The following is a 23,773-nucleotide window of genomic DNA, read 5'->3' as shown; positions in this document are numbered from 1 at the left end:
CACATGAGATGTATGTGGCTTTCCTCATTTTCTGAAGTTGTATAGAATGGTTGAGGTTGGAAGAGACCCTTGGGATCATCGAGTCCAACCATCTCCCCTACTCTACAAAGTCCTCCCCTACACCATGTCCCTCAGCACTGCATCTAAACGTCCCTTAAACACAGCCAGGGATGGTGACTCCACCCCCTCCCTGGGCAGCCTGTTCCAATGCCCGACCACTCTTTCTGTGAAAAATTCTTTCCTAATGTTCAATCTAAACCTACCCTGTGATGTATGTGGCTTTCCTCGTTTTCTGAAGTTGGTTTCCATCTGCTCTCCTGGGATGAGTATTTCAAAAGCAGGTTCTGCAATAAGCATAGGTTGTACATCTCGTTGCCTGCCTCTGACCTTTGGGAAAGAAGCAGCAAGACTCACAGTTCGTGACTCTAAGTCATTACATGTCACGTTAACCCTCCTGTCTTTCATATTTTTATATTTGCATTAAGCTATGCTTGTATGAGTAAGAAAAAGCATTACCCAGAGGAGATCCCTGAGTAGCTGTAAAGAAAAAAATAAAAAAGACCAGCTCCCAGGCTGGAACACAGGCTGGCCAAGTGCTCAGAGACAGGATTAGCAGCAGCAGCCACCTCCACCAGAGCCCTGCCTGGGCACTCCCTGGTGCTTTCCAAGGTTTTTTAGGCAAGTGTGAGGTTAGTTTTATTGTCAGCAGTTCACATTTGACCATAATCTTTGGCTCTATCAAGCAGTAATAAAGCCTACTGGATATTCTCTCTCCTTTTTTTTTGCCTCCCACTAATGACCCGGAGGGCTGTGCTGCCATCCAGCGAGACTTGGACAGGCTGGAGGGCTGGGCAAGGAAGAACCTCATGAGGTTCAACAGGGAAAAATGTAGGGTCCTGCACCTGGGGAAGAAAAATGTCAGGTACCAGTATAGGTTAGGGGTGGACCCGCTAGAGGCAACTACTGAAGAGAAAGATCTAGGGGTCCTGGTGGACAGTAAAATGACAATGAGTAAACAGTGTGCTCTTGCGGCCAGGAAGGCCAATGGTATCTTGGGTTGTATAGGGAAGAGTGTAGCCAGCAGGTCAAGGGAAGTCATTCTCCCCCTCTACTCTGCACTGGTGAGGCCACAACTGGAGTACTGTGTCCAGTTCTGGGCTCCCCAGTTCAAGAGGGACAGGGAACTACTAGAAAGAGTCCAGCGAAGGGCAACAAAGATGATTCAAGGATTGGAGCATCTCCCTTATGAGGAGAGACTGAGAGAGCTGGGACTCTTTAGTCTGGAGAAGAGAAGGCTGAGGGGAGACCTTATCAATGCCTACAAGTATCTCAAGGGAGGGTTGAAGGAGGAGGGAGCCAGACTCTTTTCAGTGGTTCCCAGTGAGAGGACGAGGGGCAACGGGCACAAGTTGGAACAGAAGAGGTTCCACTCAAATATGAGGAGAAACTTCTTCACGGTGAGGGTGCCAGAGCCCTGGAACAGGCTGCCCAGGGAGGGTGTGGAGTCCCCTTCTTTGGAGATTTTCAAGACCCGCCTGGATGCTCCTGAGTAACATGCTCTGACAAGCTCTAGGCAATCCTGCTTCAGCAGGGGAGTTGGACTAGATGATCTCTATGGTCCCTTCCAACTCTAGAAATTCAGTGAAATATGGGAAGAGCTGCTGTGTGCAAATTGCATGTTGCTTAAAGAAAGAGATTGAGCGCCAGTGGTAGCATCCAGTTATGAAGTACAGCAGAAGGAAGATGGAAGAATTATTTTTTCTGGAGCCCATCTGTGCCATCCAATGTCTGACCACTTGTCTCTCAGCACAGGCTCCCGTAGGGTTGCACGGAGGATTTGAGAGCTGAATTTGGGCTGTAATTAATGCTCGCCGTTTCTTTAACTTGACCTGTATACCATCACAAATTTCCACAAGAACTCCTCATCTCTAAATTCTCTCTTCACATTCCTCTGCAACATAATGACCCCAACCTGTTTTCCTTTAGAGGGTGTACCTCTACTTTTTTATTACTTTGAGAATAATTCAGTGGTGAGACAAAATTAAAGCTGTTGTTTTCACGTCTTATATAATATATACTATTTTATCAAATATCCTCTGGTTTGGGTAATCTCCTTGTTGATATATCAGCTCTCCTTTTGCCAGATCAGTATTAAATTTTGGCTAAAGCTGAATCTGTGGCAGTGGGGATTTTATTGGCATGAGCAGTGTTGTGATGCTGGGTGTGTTTTGGCTCTGAATGTAAAGGTACAAAGTGATACTAACAACTCCCAAGTCTTCTCACCCTATTATGAAGCTAAAAGAGCTGTGTGAAATAAATAGTAAAAGCTTTTTTTTAAAACAGAATGTGTAATAGATATAGAAACATGAATGTTTCAATTAAAGCTAATAAGTGAATTTTCTCACTTACCTGTACTTTTCTTTGTTTTTCAGCTCATGGGGCATTCTGAATGGGATCACAAACGAGGACCCAGAGGCTCACAGGTCAGTTGCTCAGTATTTTGTGTTTGGTTTTGGCTTGTTGTAAGTTTAAGCTATTCAAGCAAGTTTTCCATCTGAGATTGGCAAAGTCGTTCGTTTTGTTAATATTTGCAGGATTGAATCAATGGAAAAAAAGCATAAAACCGTGACAGCTTTCATTAATATCATTTTTGAGCTGTAATCCAAACAGTTGATCCAGACTGCGCTGAGTCATACAACAGATAGTTTCTTTCAGTAGCAGGAAGATGGATTAGATGTATTAAGAAAAGCATTTCTTACTCAGCTGTCTCCTTGAGGATATCAAAGGAATGCAATTTCAAATAATGCGTATATGTTTTGTGGTGGTGTGCTTTTTTTTAAACCTGAAAAACTTGTAAAACTTGGATGGCTCTCTCCCCTTCTTCAATAATAAAGGGATTAGTGGTGTTAGAACTGTGTGGGGAGGTGCAGGAAAGCCATGTGTAGCTACTGGTTTGCTCTTGACATATCATTGAAAGGAAGATATGCTAGTAGTGTTAGTGGCGTCGTGCTGATACATTTTTAAATTATCTATAATATTAGAATTGCTGCAAAAGAGACATTGCTACCAGTACTGATGTTCAGGAGCGTTCCTGCTTGGGAAAAGCAACCTTTCCCATCTGAAATTATACAGATACTTTATTAGGGCTCCAATATTTTGCAATTGCTTTTCCTTCAGGTGAAGGATTTTTGTAAGAATATGAACTTCTATGCCTAAATCTGTAATAAGCGAGCTGTGGAGTTACATGTTTGCAACCTTAATCTTATTAGGGTAGTTCCTAGCCCTAACCATTATACTGCCCCCTGCAAAAATCACTGGAGTTACCTGCATTTTTAATGAGAAAATATCATATGTTAATCAGGAAGCTACTACCAATAGACAAGATTTGCTATTTTTAATGTAAGATTAATTGATTATGTTTTGCTTTTGCCCTTATTGTTGCAGATTTCTACATATTTTTTTTTCTTGAAGTTTTCTAAACTTCTGTCTTGCATCTCATTTCAAAACCATCTTGAAATTTGCGGGAAATTCAGTATTTCACTAAACAGTTTCAGAGGGGTTGCAGATCTGATTTTTTTTCAGGTGGCAGTCTGTCATTTCAAAAAGATTAAAAAAAAAAAACAAAAAACAACCAGAAAGCAAGCTAGTTTCCAGTGGAAACTGAGGATTTTCAGGCATCAGTTCATCAGGCTGTTCAGTACATGTCTTCTGCTTCTTCTGATGCACAAGTTGAGCCTGTTGTGTTCTTCTGGTCCAAACAACGGCAGGTAAATTTGACTCCTCCAAACTACTGAGGGGAAGGCAGTCACTTGGACTCTTAAAGTGGCTTAGACTCCTTAAACCTTTCTACCACTGTTGCAAATCTTCATATGAAAGTATGAAGAGATGAAAATACAGGGAGTCTTTTGTATTCTCTGAATTGTGGCCCCCGGTCTCAAGTAAATTTGACTCCTCCAAACTACTGAGGGGAAGGCAGTCACTTGGACTCTTAAATTGGCTTAGACTCCTTAAACCTTTCTACCACTGTTGCAGATCTTCATATGAAAGTATGAAGATATGAAAATACAGGTAGTCTTTTGTATTCTCTGAATTGTGCCCCCTGGTCTCAGTGATTTGCCTGTGGTGCTGTCTGAAGTCTACGCTAGTGCTGCCTCAGGGATGGAGGTCTAAGTCCTGTCTGAGTCCTCATGCCTGGTGTATCCTGTTGGCTACGTGCCTCCCTGCTTGAAGGGGTTTTTTTTTGTTGTGGGCTAGACATTTTTTGGAGTTTACAGCTCGCCAATAAGAAATGCTAGGGAAAAGGACTTAGGTGGAAGGTAAGCGGTATCAATCTGGTTCAAATAGATTTTAAATTAAAAAGTAAAATGGATCACGTTGATCCATTTGATCAATGATGTTTTAGATACTCCACCACCATTTCATATTTTAAAGAAGAAGTGGGGTGTAGATAAGTTCCATGGAATTCTCTTTAGGTCAGCCTGCAGTCGTTTCGACCTTTCCTGAAGATTATTGTTGAATTATTAAAAAAACTATTCTAGAAAACTCTGTATCAGATTTCCATGTAGAAGACTTCTGCTGATTATTTTTTTCTTAAGCAGAATGTCTTTTAATTTTATTGTTTTAACAAAATAAGCAAAAATACTTCGCCCTCGGAGAGCACGTTCCTTCAAAACAGATTAAAATCTGCATGTGTAGGGTTTCCTTGGCAGACAGTGAGGTGTTTCCTCCTAAATCCATCTAAAAAGAAATGCATAGTTTTGATCAAGTTCATCCCCTAAGCGTTCTTATTTCATTTGTGCTGTGTATAGGTGTTCTGCAAAGCTTCTAGAAAGGTAATTATTATAAATCTTGGAAGAACCTTTTAAAACTAACAGGATATACCACAGAAATGATAAAGGATTTTGAATAAAGGTAGGAAAAACAAGTGACCCAAACTTGTTGATTACTGTGTGATACCCTAGTGCCCAGTCACAAGAAGCAGGGAAGAAAAGTTTCATTAGGGGGTAGAAAATAAACCTTGGTGATTGCAATTATAGCCTCAGACTCTTTCTTTTGCATGGCTCTGAAAACTGTCTTTGATAGCAATAGTGTTAAACTGAGTTTGACTAGTTCCTTGAAAGGTTAGGAGAAGTTTAGGAGGGTCTGATTTTTGCATGTAATATGAGAGACCTGTTTTACCATTTTGTGATTTAGAATCATAGAATGGTTTGGGTTGGAAGGGACCATAAAGATCATTGAGTTCCAACCCCCCTGCCCTGGGCAGGGACACCTCCCACCAGACCAGGTTGCTCCAAGCCCCATCCAGCCTGGCCTTGAACCCCTCCAGGGATGGGGCAGCCACAGCTTCTCTGGGCAACCTGTTCCAGTGTCTCACCACCCTCAGAGCAAAGAATTTCTTTCTGGTATCTCATCTAAATCTCCCCTCTTCCCATTTCAAACCGTTCCCCCTTGTCCTGTCACTGCACTTCCTGACAAAGAGTCCCTCGCCAGCGATTTAATTCTTAGGGAGTAAGATATAATAAAAAGTGGGAAGATAGGTCTGAGGAAGCCACCTGTGTGTGAATGTTAGCAATGTCACCTAGAGAAAAGGCAGGAGAACCACTGGTTTGCCCTAACACAAAACTGAAATGCGCATATAAACTCATAAAATTTTTCTACCAAGACTCATTAAACAAAATTCTAATTCTGTGGAGATTTTTGTTTTTTAAGAACTACTAGGTTTTTTTGTGGTATGTATTGAAACATGAAAGGAAACTACTACAGTGCATGTCATACTTCTTAATGACCTGCTTGGAAAATATGTTCCATTTCTGCTTGTGGGAGTGAAACGCACAGTGAAGTAGTTACAGGTAGTGATGGGTGTCATATGAAATACACTGAGGCTTATGGGAATTTCTGTTTGCAGGTGTTTGTCTCCTGATAAGCATCTGCAATTCAATACAATGTAAATGGGACAAGTTAAAAGCTGTCTTTACAATATTTAACTTGACTTCCACGCCAATACTCACTTTTTTATAGTTTACACTCTCATATATGTGTATATATGTGTGTATGTTGTAGGATTCCTTTTCTTTTAGAATAATTTTACTATTAAGGTTGCTGCTCTTAGAGTGAATTATAGGTTGCCTTAAAAAGAGAAATGAGATCCTGGCTACCTACTTCTTTTGTTTCTTTTTTGATCACCAAAGATACCACTTCTGCTGCAAATGCTTCACGCAGAGCACTTACTCTCTGGGTTTGATGCAGAAAGTGCAAAGTGAATTTCATTATGTTCCATGCTTAATTTTTAAAATCAGTAGAGGTTAGGATTTAGGCAGGAAACTTCAAAATTGAGTTCCAGGTTAAAGAATTCCTAAATGTTTAGGAATGCTTAACCCGCCTAAAGAAATCTCTCTCTCAAATCATAGAATCATAGAATTGCCCAGGCCAGAAGGGACCTCCAAAGGCCATCTAGTCCGACCCCCCCACAGTCAGCAGGGACACCCCCAACTAGACCAGGTTGCCCAGGGCCTCGTTGAGCCTCTCCTTGAATATCTCCAGGGATGGGGCCTCAACCACCTCCCTGGGCAACCTGTTCCAGTGCTCCACCACCCTCACAGTGAAGAACCCTCTCCTCATCTCCAATCTAAATCTGTTCCCCTCCAGCTTGAAGCCATTGCCACTCGTCCTGTCACTGCATGCAGTCTGTAAAACCACATCATCTCTCTCACTCAAGGGGAAAATATTTGTACCACTTTCTAATATCAGTACATCCGACAAGAAAACGTGACTAGCAGAATTAATCCTTGGCAATATTATCCCTCTGCAGGAAAAATACGCAAGCTGTGTTTTAATTATTCCACTAAAGCATAAAAACACTTGATGCTTCTAAGATATTTCAGGTGGGAGCCCCGGCACGTGTCGTGCACGGATTTTTAGGAGGGACCTTGGACGTGTGGGAGTTCTTTGCTGCTCTGTCACCAAGCCTTGTTTGGCTTGCTGAAGGTGTAGGCGTAGCCCCAGGAGTCGGAGGAACCGAGCGATGATCGTTCCTCCCAACGTTGTGAAAGGACGATAATCGGGAGAGAAGCCTCCGGGCGTCCGGTGTTTTTAATTCCCTTTCAATGTAAAAAGCTTTCTGTTATATATCCGAGGTGCTGCGTTTTTGCCCCTTCCAGTTCCTAAGCAACAGCTATTTTCAGAGCGAGCGCGTCTGGTGTTGTCTACCTACTTCATGCTTTTACGAGGTGATTCGTCAGCGCGAGCCGGGCTTTTCGCGGTGTCACCCGCTGTCCTGGCACCCTGAGGGGACGGATGCTGTAGAGGAAACGGGAAGAAGCTGGGGTGCAACCGGTCTCAACCCTTTGCAGCTCACAAAAAACTTGTGTGCGTCGGGGGAGCTCTGCCGTCTGCAGCGATGAAGCTCGGGAGTCAGAAATAAGGTTCTTGCCACCGGTTTTTGGGAGAAGCCTTTTTTTCGGGGTGTGGAGAACCCTCTAGAGCAGATTTCAAAATCATGAGCCGGAAATCCCTGTACTTGCTGAAGCGTAGGTGGGAGTCGATTCCTGCTGCTGACCAGGTAACTGTGCTCTGGTGAATCTCTTGTGTCCCTCGCGGCGCCGCTGTAGGGGAATTTGCGGTGATTTAAGGGTGGTGGTGGTGGTTGGGGGTCCTCCGGATCCAGCCAGAACCCGCTCGTCGTTATTTGTTGTTGTTTCCGTGATAAATAGTGCAAAATGTTGGTAAAGCCCATCTTGCAAGAGGATGGGCTTGTGGATGTGGAGGTGCTATGACAGCCCACTAATGCAGATTTAAGTCGCCGACAGAATTCACCCTGTCCCCAAAAATGACACTTTTCGAAAGGTTTTAGGAATAAGAGGGAAAGGCTTCAAGCTCCAACAGGGTAGGTATAGACTAAATATTAGGAAGGAATTTTTCACAGAAGGAGTGGTCGGGCATTGGAACAGGCTGCCCAGGGAGGTGGTTGAGTCACCATCCCTGGCTGTGTTTAAGGGCCGTTTAGATGGGGTACTGAGGGACATGGTGTAGGGGAGGACTTTGTAGAGTAGGGGAGATGGTTGGACTCGATGACCCCAAGGGTCTCTTCCAACCTCTATGATTCTATGATTTTAAACTGAGTGGCTAAGGTTAAGTGCAGTCTGCTGCTCACGGTCGCATCCCTTTGTTGCATTTCTTATCTTACATGTATTTGTGTATGTGTGAAATCACTGATTACAAGTAGATGTAATAATGCATTGCCAGAACCTCAGCTTTTTCAGCATCATCTCGGTGGATGCATCATTTCAAGTATGTTAGCAAGGACGAGAGTGAAGCAGATGTAAAGGATGTAGACCAGATGTGATGCAAAAATTGTGGGATGCTGTTTGGAGCAAGTATCGTCACCGTTAAGTGGGACTAAGATGTGATGAATGGGAGTATGATCAGTACATTTCCTGCATCTTGCTCCAGGCACTCCAGGATTCTGTGAAATTTTTTTCAGTAGCTTACTTGGAATGTAAAGACACTAAAAGTAATAATTCTAGAAATAATATTGAAAGGACGGTGGAGGGAGTAGCTTAAGACATGTTCCAACTCTGTTTCTGTTTATAAAGTGGTTTATGATGAAGCGATGCCTTTATATAATGGGGAAAGAGGCAATTTGGGAGGAAATTCTTCAATAGAAAGAAGGATGGGCTACAGAAATACTTCCCAGTTTTTGAGAAGGATCCACCTGTACACTTTACATGCAGAAAGGGAAGGGAAGGGCAGATTATATGCCATATTTTATAGAGTTGTAGATTTTAAAGCCAAATTGGACCATCTAGAGATCTGAAATTACTGGTCAAAAAATACCCTGCTGACACATCAGGCCTATGTTTTCTGGTTAAATAAGAATATGTCTTTTAAATAGATCTAGTCTTAATTTAAAGGCTTCAAGTGAATAATAATCCACCATATTTTCTGGTAAAGTTTTTTTTTTTTTTTAAAGTGTTGTCTTCTTCTAGCATAATGCCTTCTCATTTGGCTTTTTCAAATTTAAATCTCCCACCATATCAATTTGCTACACCTTTGAATATCAAATTTTAAAAGTCCCCTTTCAGAAATACTATTTTTTTTCCTGAACTAGATACTTAGAGAATTCTTATACTTTGGTTTGCTGTCATTTAAACTAGCTGAAATACTGAATTTCAAACGAGTCAGGTTCTCTGGTAATTCGCATTAAAATAATCACAATAAAAATAATAAGGCATTATTAACAAATACAGATTTGTTGTATTGAAATTGAATTGAATCGATCCAGTTCAATGAGGCATTCTTAAATCTCCTGGTAAAAGAGGGGTGGATAAATGCTCTGTTATGAAGTGAGTCATTTGTCGTCTTGTTTCTGTTAAGAAAATGGCGAGACGCTGATGTTGTTTCCAAGGAAAGCTGTTATTTCAGCCTCACTTTGCCACTATTTCCTTTTAATTTCACTTCTTGAGCATTTTAGGCTGATCCAGTTGACAGAGTTATTATATAAAAATAACAGCTCTCGCTTTTGGTGCAAACTCATAGTTTAGTCTTTAAAGGGATGCACTGGCTTACTATGTTCCAGGCTAGCCTCGAGGAGATGATAGTACATTTTGATAGGTAAATAGTAACTTTGTAGGTTATTTCTTGTCCATCCAACAATTCAGATTATCTGAAAGTCTTTCTTGAAGCTTCAGTGATACAGATTTTGGGGAAAATTGGTTTTATTTGGTTTATATGCCCGAGGATCCTGTTTCTTGGACTGATCCTAATTGTTTTAGCTGTGACAGCTGTGAGTGAGAATGATTTCACTGAATGGATATGTATTTTATATGCGTTGGTAACCAAATGAGCCAAAGGTGATGAGGTGTTAAATCATTGAATCATAGAATGTTTTGGCTTGGAAGGGACCTCAAAAATCATCTAGTTCCAACCCCCCTGCCGCAGGCAGGGAAGCCTTCCACTAGACCAAGTTACTCAAAGCCCCATCCAACCTGACCTTCAGGGTTGGGGCATCTGCAGCTTCTCTGGGCAACCTGTTGCAGTGTCTCACCACCTTCACAGTAAAGAATTTCTTCCTAATATCTGATCTAAATCTCCCCTATTTCAGTTTAAAACCATTACCGCTAGTCTTACCGCTACACTCCCTGACAAAGAGTCCCTCTCCGTCTCTCCTGTAGGCCCCCTGGAGATACTGGAAGATTGCTCTAAGCCTCCTCTTCTCCAGGCTGAACAGCCCCAACTCTCTAAGCCTGTCTCTATAGGAGAGGTGCTCCATCCCTCTGATCATCTTTGTGGCTCTCCTCTGGCCCTGTTCCAACAGGTCCACGTCCTTCTTATGTAGGGGACTCCAAAGCTGGACTCAGTACTCCAGGTGGGGTCTCACCGGAGCAGAGCAGAGGGAAAGAATCCCCTCCCTTGACCTGCTGGCCACATTTCTTTTGATATAGCCCAGGATGTAGTTGGCTTTCTGCCTGCAAGTGTACATTGCTGGCTCATGTTGAGCTTCTCATCCACCAACACACTCAACTCCTTCTCCTCAGGGCTGTTCTCAATCCATTCTCTGCCCAACCTATATTTATGCTTGGGATTGCCTCAACCGATGTGCAGGACCTTGCACTTGGCTGTGCTGAACTTCATGAGGTTAGCAAGGGCCCACCTCTCAAGCCTTTCCAGGTCCTCTGGATGGCATCCCTTCCTTCCAGCGTGTCAACCGCTCCACACAGCTTGGTGACATCGCTATGCTTGCTGAGCGTGCACTCAATCTCAATCCATTCTCTGCCCAACCTATATTTATGCTTGGGATTGCCTCAACCGATGTGCAGGACCTTGCACTTGGCTGTGCTGAACTTCATGAGGTTAGCAAGGGCCCACCTCTCAAGCCTTTCCAGGTCCTCTGGATGGCATCCCTTCCTTCCAGCGTGTCAACCGCTCCACACAGCTTGGTGACATCGCTATGCTTGCTGAGCGTGCACTCAATCCCGCTGTCCATGTTGCCAACAAAGATGTTAAACAGCACCAGTCCCAATACTGACCCCTGAGGAACACCAGTCATCACTGGTCTCCACTTGGACATCAAGCAGTTGACAGCAACACTTTGAGTGTGGCCATCCATCTCATTCTTTATCCATCAAATTCCTGTCTCTCCAATATAGAGAAATATTTGCAGTAAGGATGTTGAGTATTCTTCTCTTCCTGAAACTCCCTGTAGATTTCATAAGCCATAATTCCAAAAACAGGAACTAGATTTATACAACAATATAAAAGCCAAATAACCCGATAATTGATATACAGATTTATATACCTCTAGATTGTTCAAAGGAATGTACTGTGCAGGTAAACAAATGCATCAGTAATATTTCTTTAGCTAGAAACGCATGCTTATAGCAATGTAAATAATGGCAATGCTTTCTGTACCATTAAGTCACCAGTTTAGATTTTGATGGATTTGTGTAAATCCCCTGAAATGATGGCTCTCTTACCTCCCGGTGATTTACAGCACAGCTGTGCCTGAGGCAGTTTGCACGTGTGCTGCAATATCCTGTTCCTTACCACTGATAGATAGGAGAAATTCCCATAGCCTACAACCTGTGCAAGGTGCTAAAACAGCAGATAAACTGCTCCCAATGTGACTGGAGTCACAGCTCTGTGAAATGATAAGTCAAGGGGTTTTCCAAGGGAGAGCTCGATATAACATTACATCATGCAGCCGTATTTTCTGTGTGTTCGTGTATGAAGTAATTCTGATACACTAAAGCTGCTGTAAAGAAGACAAATCATATGAGGAGCGGCTGAAGGAGCTGGGGCTGTTTAGTATGAGGAAGAGGAGGCTGAGGGGAGACCTCATCACTCTCTACAACTACTTGAAAGGACGCTGTAGAGAGGTTGGTGCTGGTCTCTTCTCACAGGTAATTAGTGACAGAACGAGAGGGAACGGCTTCAAGCTCCAACAGGGGAGGTTTAGATTGAACATTAGGAAGGAATTTTTCACTGAAAGAGTGGTCGGGCATTGGAACAGGCTGCCCAGGGAGGGGGTGGAGTCACCATCCCTGGATGTGTTTAAGGGCCGTTTAGATGCAGTGCTGAGGGACATGGTGTAGGGGAGGACTTTGTAGAGGAGGGGAGATGGTTGGACTCGATGATCCCAAGGCTCTCTTCCAACCTCAATGATTCTATGATTCTATGAAATGGAAGAGGGTCGCTTTGGCAGGATTAGGAACTGTGTTTTCACTTTTTCTTTTCTTTTTTTTTTTTTGTTAATTGATGGCTCACTCAAGCCACAGACTTTTTTGCTAGTTGCATCTTTCTTTTCTGCTCTGAATTGTCCTCGCTCATAACCCCTATGCATCCCTGAGGATGGATGGGCCATATCTAATGTCTTTATGAGAAGGCTCGAGCTCTTGTGCTTTATTTTTCTCTCAGATATCCATTAAATTCAGACTTTTCTGTGCTGCTGTCCAGCTGCCCCTGCAGCCAGCAGCCTGACAGCAGCATGGCACTGACAACTGTCTTTGGCCAGAGCCAGCTTCACTGAGAACTTCATGCTGAGGAAAGCACGAGCCTCTGCAAGACAGCAGTTCTTGCAGCTTGACAACAGGCATGAATGCATCAGTATGGATGTTTCTAGAGGAGAGGGTCACAGCAGAGGCTGGTGTACAAGCACGACAGTATCAGGGATCTGGATGAAAACCTTCAGTGCAGTAAGGATTCCTGGTACTTTCATCCTTCCTGTGCAAAAGTCACGAAGTTCTTCATAGAGAAGGGCGTGAAGCGATGGTTATGGGTGAGGAGGCCTCGGAGCAGTCAGTGTGGTACTGTGTAGGCCTCAAAGATAGCCTAAGGATTAGAAAAACGTGCAGTAGAGCCAGGGCCAGGTGGAGCCAAGAAGCTCCTTTTCCTTTCAAGTGCCTGGTGAGTTTTGCCTGGTTATTCCTTTCACACAACCTGTCTCCCAGGGAGGCTCTGGCGTGTGGTGGGAGCCGTCCTCCCCGTGCCACAGCACGTGGTCTCTTGAGGAGGTTGCAGTGGCAGCAGAACAATAAACACACAGAATCATGGAGAGGCAATGCAGGCCCAAGGTGGAGGTGATGTGTCCTTGTGTCTCATCGCATTTACTTAGAGGTATGTGCCCGCAGTCAGTCGGATGGGCTGCAGGAGCAGCGGTGCCAGTGACCACAGGAGCTCAGCAGAAGCCTCCATCTTCCCTTGTATCTCCAACTTATTCAGCTCCCTGCACCCAGGCGTTGCAGCCTTCAACTCATAATTCATCTCTACCCCCACCTTCACGTTAGAAAGGCCCATGGGGAATACATGCCTGAAGCAGAGCTCCTGCTGGGACACATCACAACAATGATCCTTGTATCTAACCTAGTCCCTCTTATTATACCTGAAAAAAGTTTAAAAAAAAAAAAAATAGTGTTTCCTGTTAAGTATGTCTTTGTGGTTTTCCACAGTTATTCGTTGTTAATAAAACCTTACATTATCCTTTTATTCAGCAGACAAGTTTTCAAAGCTTTAGTGGCAGAGCAGAGATTTGTGGAGTTTGGGATGTTATGAAAAAGAGGCCTCATGGGAGGGTTGTGGGTTGGTTGGAATATGGAGCTGGGGCTGGGGGAGGAGAGTTGCTTTCGTACAGCAGGAAAGGTGCAGAAAGCTGAGACTGGAATTAAGAAATTGTCTATAAAATACTTCTTTGCTTTCTAATGCAGCAAATGAATGATGTAATGTAGAAAGCTACCTCAAAGAAATAATCTGCTTCAGATTTGGCCTTGCTTCTCTTAGAAGTGAGGATTTGAGCCACAAGCACTAGCTGCAACTGTGGGACCATTTCTGTTTGTCCCCCAGGCTTTCTACCCTGCTGCTCTAACGAACGTGTGGGAGGGAAACAGCTTGGGAATGAGCTTGGCATCTGAGAGAGACTACTCTGGCTTGCTGATGTCCCACCAGCACTGCTCAGGAGATGACTTTAGAGGTTCTGCGAGTCGTCAGGGTGTGCGTGTAGGTGCCCTAGAACCAGTGTTTCAAAGTGCAACAGGGACTAGTTCGTTTCAGAAGGATCAGCACCAGAAATATGTTTGTCATCTTGCATGGCTTTGGCCAGGGAATCTCAGTCCTATGCGTCCTGGCATATGTCGATATGACGTATGTCCTTGGCAAATGCCAATAAGATGTCCACGGTGATTTGCAAGAGCCTGAAGTGTGATACAGAAATTGCAGTAAGTGTTGATTGTTGATACAGAGCTGTAAGAGGCTAGAATCCAGGAGGGTGAAAGACAGAATATGTCGTGCTGGCAGTTGTGACGCAGATGATGCAGGCAAACCTCCTGCATGTCCATATCCATCGCTTGTAGGGTGGAGAAAAACCAGTTATGTCAGCCACTCTGTGAATGACCTTCTCTCTCAACTTCTCTATCCCAAAACAGTTGGCAGTGGGACAGGAGCAGATTGGAAGCTTGATGATGACAGCCCTTAAGACTTAGTCAGTCTATTATGTCAATATTCTTCATGGGTCAGCAGGAACTCAGCACGGATTTCCAGAAATATTGCCTTCTTGAAAACCTTTCTCTACCATTAATCGTCCCAGGTCTGTAGTGCAAGTCTTGCTGCTAGTGGGGTAGTCCAGTTGTGTGACATAGAACAGAAGGTTACTGATGATGCTGAACTTAAATTGTCATTTACTTTATTCAGTGAGCAAGTTCCAGTTCAGGAAGGTTGCGATTTGTGGGATCGTAGCCGTGCTGCAACTCAGTGCAGTTTGGAAACGGAATCAGCACTGAAATGCTTAATAATCAGCACTGATATATTGTTTGTTTTGGTTTTTTCTTTTCCCAAGCATTGCCTTAGACTGGAGAGTACATATCCACTTCTGTGGTGCAGATATAGATTGATTATGGCAATTGAATAGAGAGGACGAGTATATGAACTGTCATCATTTGGAGCAGAAGAAGAGGATCCGTTTCTGTCTGGGGTGTTGTTCACACTCCCGAAATACTCCTTAATCTCCCTGCATTTCTCCCATCACCTCAGTGTATCTTCCCGGTCCAGCAGTTTTCATAATTTTTTTTCATTTGTTTTCAGATCTCTGGTTTTTATACAATGTAAGTTTACTGGCTACAGCCTGTATTTTTCAATTGCTTCTTTATAAATTCCTTTGAAGTAGCACAGAGGCTAACAGTCTGCAGGTTAAAAAACATTGGGTAAGAGATTTTGTTCATGTGCGTTATTATTTTAGTTTTCCAGTTGTGAACTGTTAGGAAAAATGCTTAGGGCATCAGTTATACTTATTCGTTGGATTTAGGGGGATGTGAAATTTGCTGGCAGTTGACAGTTAAAGTTGCTGGTTATTCTTAAGCACCTGTAGAGAAACTTGCAGACTTGTAAAGATTTTAATCTGCTGAAATTCAAGTCCTCTGCTTTAGCACAAGCTAAAACTATCTGCAGGTTTTCAGATTGAAAATTCTTCAAATTGCCAAAATTTTGACATCCGTATGCCATTCTCTGAAACAGAAACTACACTGAGAACATTCTAAGTCCAGAGTGGTGCACCTCCAAGTGGTTAGTAATTAATGATGAGATAAAACAGTACCCCTTACTCTCCTGGAAATGGCTGGATAAAATTTTCCAAATACAGTCTAGCAGTTGTAAGGGGAAATGCCAGTGTAAATGTTTAAATTTTTTCAAAAGTATAAGCAACTGAAAACACCGTCTTATGAAGGGAAGCAATGACCAACATAATAACGGGTGGTACAGCTAGCTACCTTGTAATGAAAAAAACCTGAAATTATGTAGTACTGTGGCTTTTGTGATGACAAAAGACTGACTTATGGCGGCTCCTCGCAACTATTGAAAGTTGTGCTGCAAGGTTTTCTTTTCATTTCCAATAACATCTTAAATTTCACTTAGTCTATATGTCTGTTTCAGGTATTTGTTGCTCCCCAACAAGCAAATTGTTGAACACAATCGATATGTCTGTTTCAGGTATTTGTTGCTCCCCGAGCAAATTGTTGAACACAATCATTATAAATTTTGGGCTTCCTGTTTCCAGAGATGAACCCAATTATGGAAGGAACATGATTGATGTGCTTAATTTTGATTATGCCTAGCCTTCAGCCAGGATGCTTCCACTGGTATGTTAATAGCAGCATTGCTAGAGGATGTGGGCTGCTCTAACCTTCCTTATGGAGTCTCCACGTTGCCATTACTGTCGGAAGATGTCTTCAGTAATGAGGACAAAATGAACTGACTGATTTCACTCAGGAATGGAAACTTTGGTTTAGAATCATTTTTATTAATACTGTTTTAATATTTTTTTTCCCCCTGTGCTTTGTGTCCATAGCGGGGAAGACGTGTACGCTGTAATTGCTGCTCCACGGGATATTTTTAAAGAATAAATAAGTGAAAGTATTTCCTATTGTTCCTTTCTTACAAGGACACACGCTGAACTCCCTAGTAGCTCATTTTATGAGTTTCCCAGTGGAAAAGCTCACAGCTGATCAGCTCTGTTCTCAACAGCAGATGTTCTTTTTCTGCTTGACTTTAGTAGTGAGCCATAATTTTGTTCTGTGTCTGATGGATCAGTGTTCAAAATTTCAAAATGAATTATTGGAGCAGCCTCCTGGGATTTTTGACTAAGCCAGAGCTGGAGTAAATCTTAAAGTCAAGTCATAAAAAAGAAAATTTCATGTTGGGTTGGATTTTACAGATCAAAGGTTCATTGTGTAATGGGTCTACATTGCTCAATTTTCAATTCCTGAATAACTTTGAATGTTACAAGAGCAGTATGAATTCTTGCAGTCCATAAAGGAAGTCTGGAGATTTTTAGACCTGAATCTAGAGTTCATAGCTATGGAGTTATTGGGCTTTATGCAGGACTAAGAAAACTACTTGTTACAGCGAGTAGACAAGCCCCTAGAGGAAAGCTAGAAGCAGTTACTGAACTGCAAAAAAGTGGGGGAGAGGGGGAAGGTATGAAAAAGGTATCTTTATTAATGGCCTTGCTGATGCACAGATTCCACCCTCAGCAAATTTGCAGATGATACAAAGCTGGGGGGAATGGCTGCTACACCAGATGGCCATGCTGCCATTCAGAGGGACCTCAGCAGGCTGGAGAAATGGGCCGAGAGGAATCTTACAAAGTTCAACAGAGGGAAATGCAAAGTCCTCCCATACCTGAGGAGAAGTAACTGCATGCACCAGAACACCAGACTAGGGACTGACTGGCTGGGCAACACCTAGGCAGAGAAGGACCTTGAAGGTTCTGGTGGACACCAAGTTGAACATGAGGCAGCAACGACAGAGAAAGCCAACAGCATCCTGGACTGCATTGGGCAGAGAATTGAGGGTTGAGGGAGCTGATCCTTCTCCTCAGCCCAGGGCTGGTGAGACACATCTGGAGTGCTGGGTACAGGTCTGTGCTCCCCAATACAACAGAGACACAGAAATACTGGAGTGTGTTCAACAAAGGACCGTAAAGGTGGTTGAAGGGACTGGGGCATCTGTCATGAGGAGAGGCTGAGAGATCTGGGACTGTTCCAGCCTGGAAGAGAGAAGGCTCAGGGGGATCGTACCAATGTGTACAAATACCTGATGTGGGACTAAAGGAGATGGAGTGAGACTCTTCAGTGACAGGACAAGAGGCAGTGGGTACAAACTGAAATACAGGAAATCTGATTTAAAAATAAGAAAGAACTTGTTTACCGTGAGGATGACCAAGCAGTGGAACAGCTTTCCCAGAGAGGTTGTGGGTGGTTCATCCTCAGAGATACTCAAAACCCCAACTGGATACAGTCCTGAGCAACCTGCTTTAGCTGAGGGTGCTTTGGTCAGGGGAGTTGGACCAGATGATCTCCAGAGGTCTCTTCCTACCCTCAACCCTTCTGTGTGGTTCTGTATCCCACATCACTGTGGATGATAGGCTTCCATGGGGCACTGTTATTTCCCCTTAACTACGGGGAGGTTTTTTCTCATTGAAGGTAGCAGCTCAAAGCTGTGATGTGGTGCATTAGTGCTACCAGATACTTGTCTCTCCTAATATTCACATATTTGCTGGTAAGCAGAACTTCCAAAGGTCCTGCTGATAGCGTGGTGCCGCATCCTACTATTCACAGAATCACAGAATCTTCTAGGTTGGAAGGGACCTTAAAGATCATCTTGTCCAACCGTCAACCTAACTGACAAAAACAGACACCCGCACAACAAACAAGGAGCATCATCACTAAACCATACCTCCCAGCACTACATCAACCCGTCTTTTGAACACCTCCAGGGATGGTGCCTCAACCACCTCCCTGGGCAGCCCATTCCAATGCCTGAGAACCCTTTCAGGGAAAAAATTTTTCCTAATATCCAGCCTGAACCTCCCCTGGCGCAACTTGAGGCCATTTCCTCTCGTCCTGTTGCCTGTGACTTGGGAGAAGAGACCGACCCCCACCTCTCTACACCCTCCTTTCAGGGAGTTGGAGAGAGCAATAAGGTCTCCCCTCAGCCTCCTCTTCTCCAGGCTGAATAACCCCAGTTCCCTCAGCCTCTCCTCATAAGACTTATTCTCCAGACCCCTCACCATCTTTGTCGCCCTTCTCTGGACCCGCTCCAGCACCTCAATGTCTTTTTTATGGTAGGGGGCCCAAAACTGGACACAGTACTCAAGGTGAGGCCTCACCAGTGCCGAGTACAGGGGGACAATCACCTCTCGGGCCCTACTCCCCACGCTGTTCCGTGGCACTTGGCAGACCATAATGCCTTAACTGGTGTCCTTGCCATTTCTGAATGATGCTGGTAAAAGGGATGGAACAAGTCCAGAGAGGAGGTGAATGGGGTCGTCTTCTACTCTTTCTTTGCAGATCACAGGGAGGGTGAGGGATACAGTGTTAGTCATCCCATCCTGCTTGTTGAGGTGTGGAAGCAGAAGGTGAGCTTGTAAAGACTCATTCTTTCTATATCTCAGCCCCATCCAGTAGCTAGAAAACACATGGCAGTAGCAGATGTTTGGCTTTTCATTTTCCCTACACCTCCCCCCCCACGCACACAAAAATTGAGAGGAGGGAGAGAAAGCTCCATAGATGGGGAAGAGGAGCCAGAAAAAAAAAATCCTTCCAAACAGAGCTGGAGCTTTATTAAAAACTGGCTACCAAGGTAGTGATTTAAATCATATAATCCTTTTTCGGACTACATGGATAACTTTTTGGTAGGAACCCAGATAATGTTTCTTTCTGTTTCCAGTAATTTTGCTTCTGAAACACAAGATTTCGCTTCTCTAAAAATGACCTCTAAAAATGAGAAAAATGTCACTTGTTAATACTGTCTATTATTCTTCTGGTATCTGACAGACAGACAAACAATTTGAAATTTTTTATCATGTATGGTTTTGAAAGTTCATATGCTGTTCTCACATACGGGCCCTCAGCTTCAGAGTAAACCCCACACATATGGCATTTAAATTTTTCGCATCCAGGTGATGGGTACGATAGAAATGTGGAATGGCAGTCAGCTTTTTGTGTGTCACATTATCATGGACCAGTTTTTATAGGTGCCTAAAAATAATAACTCTCTGCATATAGAGATTGTGTTTTAGGACTCCTGGAGGGTTTTATATACTTGCTTCTTTTAAATTAACAGTTGGAGCTGAATGAACGATCTGTGAATAATTATTTTATATTAAGTTCTTCATTAAGATGCAGAAAAGGAAGGGGGGGGGTGGTAGCTGACAAGAGAAGCTGCAGTAGGACTTTCTATTCCTTACAACTCTGTGGGGTGTGAAAGTGATGAATAGCTGAAGTCCATGATTGGGATCTTGAAGGATCAGCGTTGCCTTTCAGACAGTGCTATCTCACAATGGCAGTTGTCGCTGGGGTTTTGATGCGGTTGCATTCTCATCACAGAAACAGCCCCTGGACAAAATCGCACTGTAGTTTTTGGCTCCTTTCTCTCCAGATAGGAGTTTTTAAGAAGTGTGATTTCTGTGTGTAGCTGCCACCTCTTTGCCTTACGAACGGAGACTTTTTTTTTTTTTTTGCTGTTACTAGTATTAGCGTTGATGATGGGTGCAACTTGGTGTTGGTGGAGGAGCAATACAAGACACAGTCTCTCCTTTGTCAAAGGACACAGTGCAGATGGACAGGGGGACATCAGCATCTCAGTTGTGATAAACACCCAGCATGCTTAGGCTATAGCTGTGTGTGTTTTTTACTGAAGAACAAGAGAATCATAGAATCATAGAATGGTTTGGGTTGGAAGGGACCTCAAAGATCATCCAGTTCCAACTTCCCTGCCCTGGGCAGGGACACCTCCCACCAGACCAGGTTGCTCCAAGCCCCATCCAGCCTGGCCTTGAGCCCCTCCAGGGATGGGGCAGCCACCGCTTCTCTGGGCAACCTGTTCCAGTGTCTCACCCCCCTCAGAGTAAAAAATTTCTTCCTGATATCTAATCTGAATCTTTTTTCTTCCAATTTAAAACCGTTTCCCCTTGTCCTATCATTACCCTTCCTGGCAAAGAGGCCCTCCCCAGCTCTTCTATAGGCATCCTTCAGGTACTGGAAGGCCGCTATAAGGTCTCCCTGGAGCCTTCTCTTCTCCAGGCTGAACAATCCCAGCTCTCTCAGCCTGTCTCCATAGGAGAGGTGCTCCATCCCTCTGATCATCTTCGTGGCCCTCCGCTGCACCTGTTCCAGCCAGTCCATGTCCTTTCTGTGCTGAGGACTCCAAAGCTGGACACAGAGCTCCAGGTGGGGTCTCACGAGTGCAGAGCAGAGGGGCAGAATCACCTCCCTGGCCCTGCTGGCCACACTTCTCCTGATGCAGCCCAGGACACGGTTGGCTCTCTGGGCTGCCAGCGCGCACTGCCAGCTCACGTTGAGCTTCTCCTCCATAAGCACCCCCAAGTCCTTCTCCTCAGGGCTGCTCTCCAGCCAATCTCCACCCAACCTGTATTTGTGCCTGGGGTTGCCACGTCCCAGGTGCCATGCTCCCAAGTAGAGCATGGAAGAGGAGGAAAAGTAGAAACTGAAATGAAAGGGCCTTAAGATGGGTATGAACGAGTAAGGTACACCATCTTGTAACAGACACATGTTCTGGGAGTAAATCTTGCAATCTCTTGACGTGGGGTATCCCATTGGCTTTGGGGCTGCATAGGCAGCACCTTTCTTTCAAGATTGTGATGCTCCTTCTCCACCCTCTTTCCCCAATGGTAAGTCTTAGAGTTGGGTAGAAGAAACTGGAAAAGTTATGCAACTGGATAGTGGATTCCTGAGATGCTCGAGGTCCCAGGGATGTGCTATTTTTGTTGCTGCAGGCATTTAAAAAAATGTACTTCCAACATTTTGTTTTGGAATTATTGCTGGAGTTCTGAAGTCCAGGAATTTTTAGCAAGTCCTCACCATGGGAGCAGAAAGAAACAAATCCAAGATATTTTAATGTGGCACACACACATAGTTCTATTGTTGCCAAAGGGAAGTGTTCTACTTAAATGTCAAGACAATGTTAGCAACAGCTGACTTGAGAGAAATGATCTGGTGATCCCATCCCAGTCTGATTTCTAACGGTCAACTGTCTTTCACTGAAAACTTGACCTCAGTCCTTCAATGCTTGGGAGGCGTTTATTGTATAACAGATTTGTAACCTGGACTCTGCTCATTTCTTCAAGTCGGGCTTTTTGGAGTCCTTGTAATAGGGTAGATGAACCTTTCTTTGTCAGCATCTCTTTTGTGTGTTTTAGGGGGAGCCAGTTGAGGTGGTAATCACATAAAGGTGCAGCACAATTTCTGGATCAGACTTTTCTTCTGGTGATATTTGGAAGTGCACCTCCTATTTCTCTTCAATTAGAAATTGGTGCCTCTTGAGCTCGGTTGCCTGTGCTAGCAAGATAAATAAGCAGTACTGTTTTAACTGGGATGGTTCTTCCCATCATGGCACTTGATTTCATTTGGAGTATTTTTCTCTGTTTTCCTCTCACTTGCCTGATCGTCCCTCCCAGGATGAAGCTAACTAGTTAGAACCTTTCCCCCTTGTGCCCCCTGCCATGTTGGAGTAACACTGATGACATCAAAGGACTTTTTTGGCAATTACCATGAAACTGGAATTTAATTTAGTCTTGTCTGCAAGTTTCTCACGCTGCCATAAAATCTTTTATGTCTATTGATCCTGGGGCTGTTTTAAATGCAAATTTTTTTTAGCTCAGTAATACATGATTGTTATTTTTCCAGATATTACTTCAGGACCCCTGCTTCTCCCATTCAACTGTAATTCCTGTTTGGTCCTTTATGACAATCGCTGGGTACTACTGGCATCTCAGGCAGATGTTTTCAGCTGACCAGAGTGCATGTCAGGACTTAGTAACTCTTCTTCCCCTCTTCATTTGATGATATTCTTTTGTATGCCTAATTTACCATATTTGGGGCTCTATCCCTTTTTTTTTTTTCCTTCAGAAAAGTTTGAATGTCTCCTAACTTTACTTTTTGACTCATCAGAAGCCTAGTATAGAGACCTCAGACCCATGCTTCCTCCAAATTCATGTCTAGATTCCTCTCAGGCCTTCTTTGTATCATCTTTGGCTCTTTGTGGGCTGTTACTACTTCTAACAATTTGATCTGCTCTCATCAGAGCCTATCTATAACTTTCAGGTTTTATCCTACATCTAAACTTAACTCTTTCACTGTGCCATTTGCCATAACCTAGCGACTCTCTCTAAACCAGGAAAAGAAAAGATGATTCTCTCAAACGTCTTTATAACTTCATTTTGTTTCTGCTGATCTTTAGTATTTGTTCTAATTATTTTTTTTCTATTGAGAACATTTTTTCATTTGTGTTGCTATAACCAAATCCTATGGCCTTTGTTATACCACACCACCCATGATCTTACATGAGACTATTGATAATTTATAGACCAAAAGTTGGCTCTCGTAGAACCATAACTTAATTTTTATTTATTTCTGATTCAAGTGACAGAAAATGTCCATCCCTGCAACAGTACTTTCACAGAAACATCATAATAGATGATGTGACCATGTTTTTACTGTTTTCTGCATTTTTTTGGCTTGCCACCCAGGGAACAAAATGAATTTGGCATTGCTATTTTAGCTTACAAAAATATGTTCTTTGTCTGTTTCATGTAACTTTATTTTATTTGCCTTCTTTCTGTTAAAATGTCACTAAGCAGTGACATTTTATTTTACTGTATTTCGTATCATTTTATTTTATTACATCATGATGCATTAATGAGGATGAATGATTTAAAAGCACTGGGGGGGGCGGGGGTGCAGTTACAAATAGGAGCAAGTGGCGAAAACTGTGAAAATCGAGGTGAAACTGAGTCAGGGGGGATGGAATAGGCTGCCCTCTGTTACCATGTGCTCTGGATGCCTTGGTGGGGTGTAACCTGATTTCTAAATCCCTGGCAGCTGGAAATATTGCTCTGTGAGAATTGCCATCCAGGTGATGCCTTAATTTGTTTCGTCTGTGTGAGGATATTAGATTAACATCGAGCGAGGGTTTTTGCATAAGTGCAAGAAGATGACTCACTGCCTTCTACGTTCTGCCAGCGTCTAGAATAGGGTCAGCTTGGTGGCTCTCCTCTGGACATGCTCCAGGACACCTCAATGTCCTTCTTGTGGTGAGGGGCCCAGAACTGAACCCAGCCCTCGAGGTGAGGCCTCACCAGTGCCGAGTACAGAGGCACCATCACTGCCCTGCTCCTGCTGGCCACACTGTTCCTGACACAGGCCAGGATGCCGTTGGCCTTCTGGGCCACCTGGGCACACTGCTGGCTCATGGTCAGCCGGTGTCCACCAACACC

The 23,773-nt window shown here is 43.6% G+C and overlaps 1 protein-coding gene across 1 annotated transcript in view; it reads left to right on the top strand.

The window, feature by feature from the left end:
• Positions 1 to 2,435: 2,435 nt before the first annotated feature.
• Positions 2,436 to 23,773, top strand: part of PDE3A (phosphodiesterase 3A) — a 108,169-nt gene continuing 86,831 nt past the window's right edge. The window contains exon 1 of the mRNA XM_014937481.1: positions 2,436 to 2,483. Within this exon, the coding sequence (XP_014792967.1) occupies positions 2,436 to 2,483 (48 nt within the window). The remainder of the gene's footprint in view (positions 2,484 to 23,773) is intronic.

This window comes from Calidris pugnax, unplaced genomic scaffold, assembly GCF_001431845.1.
Source record: "Calidris pugnax isolate Ruff unplaced genomic scaffold, ASM143184v1 scaffold1, whole genome shotgun sequence".
NCBI lineage: Eukaryota > Metazoa > Chordata > Aves > Charadriiformes > Scolopacidae > Calidris > Calidris pugnax.
This window is presented reverse-complemented; position numbering and strand designations above follow the sequence as displayed.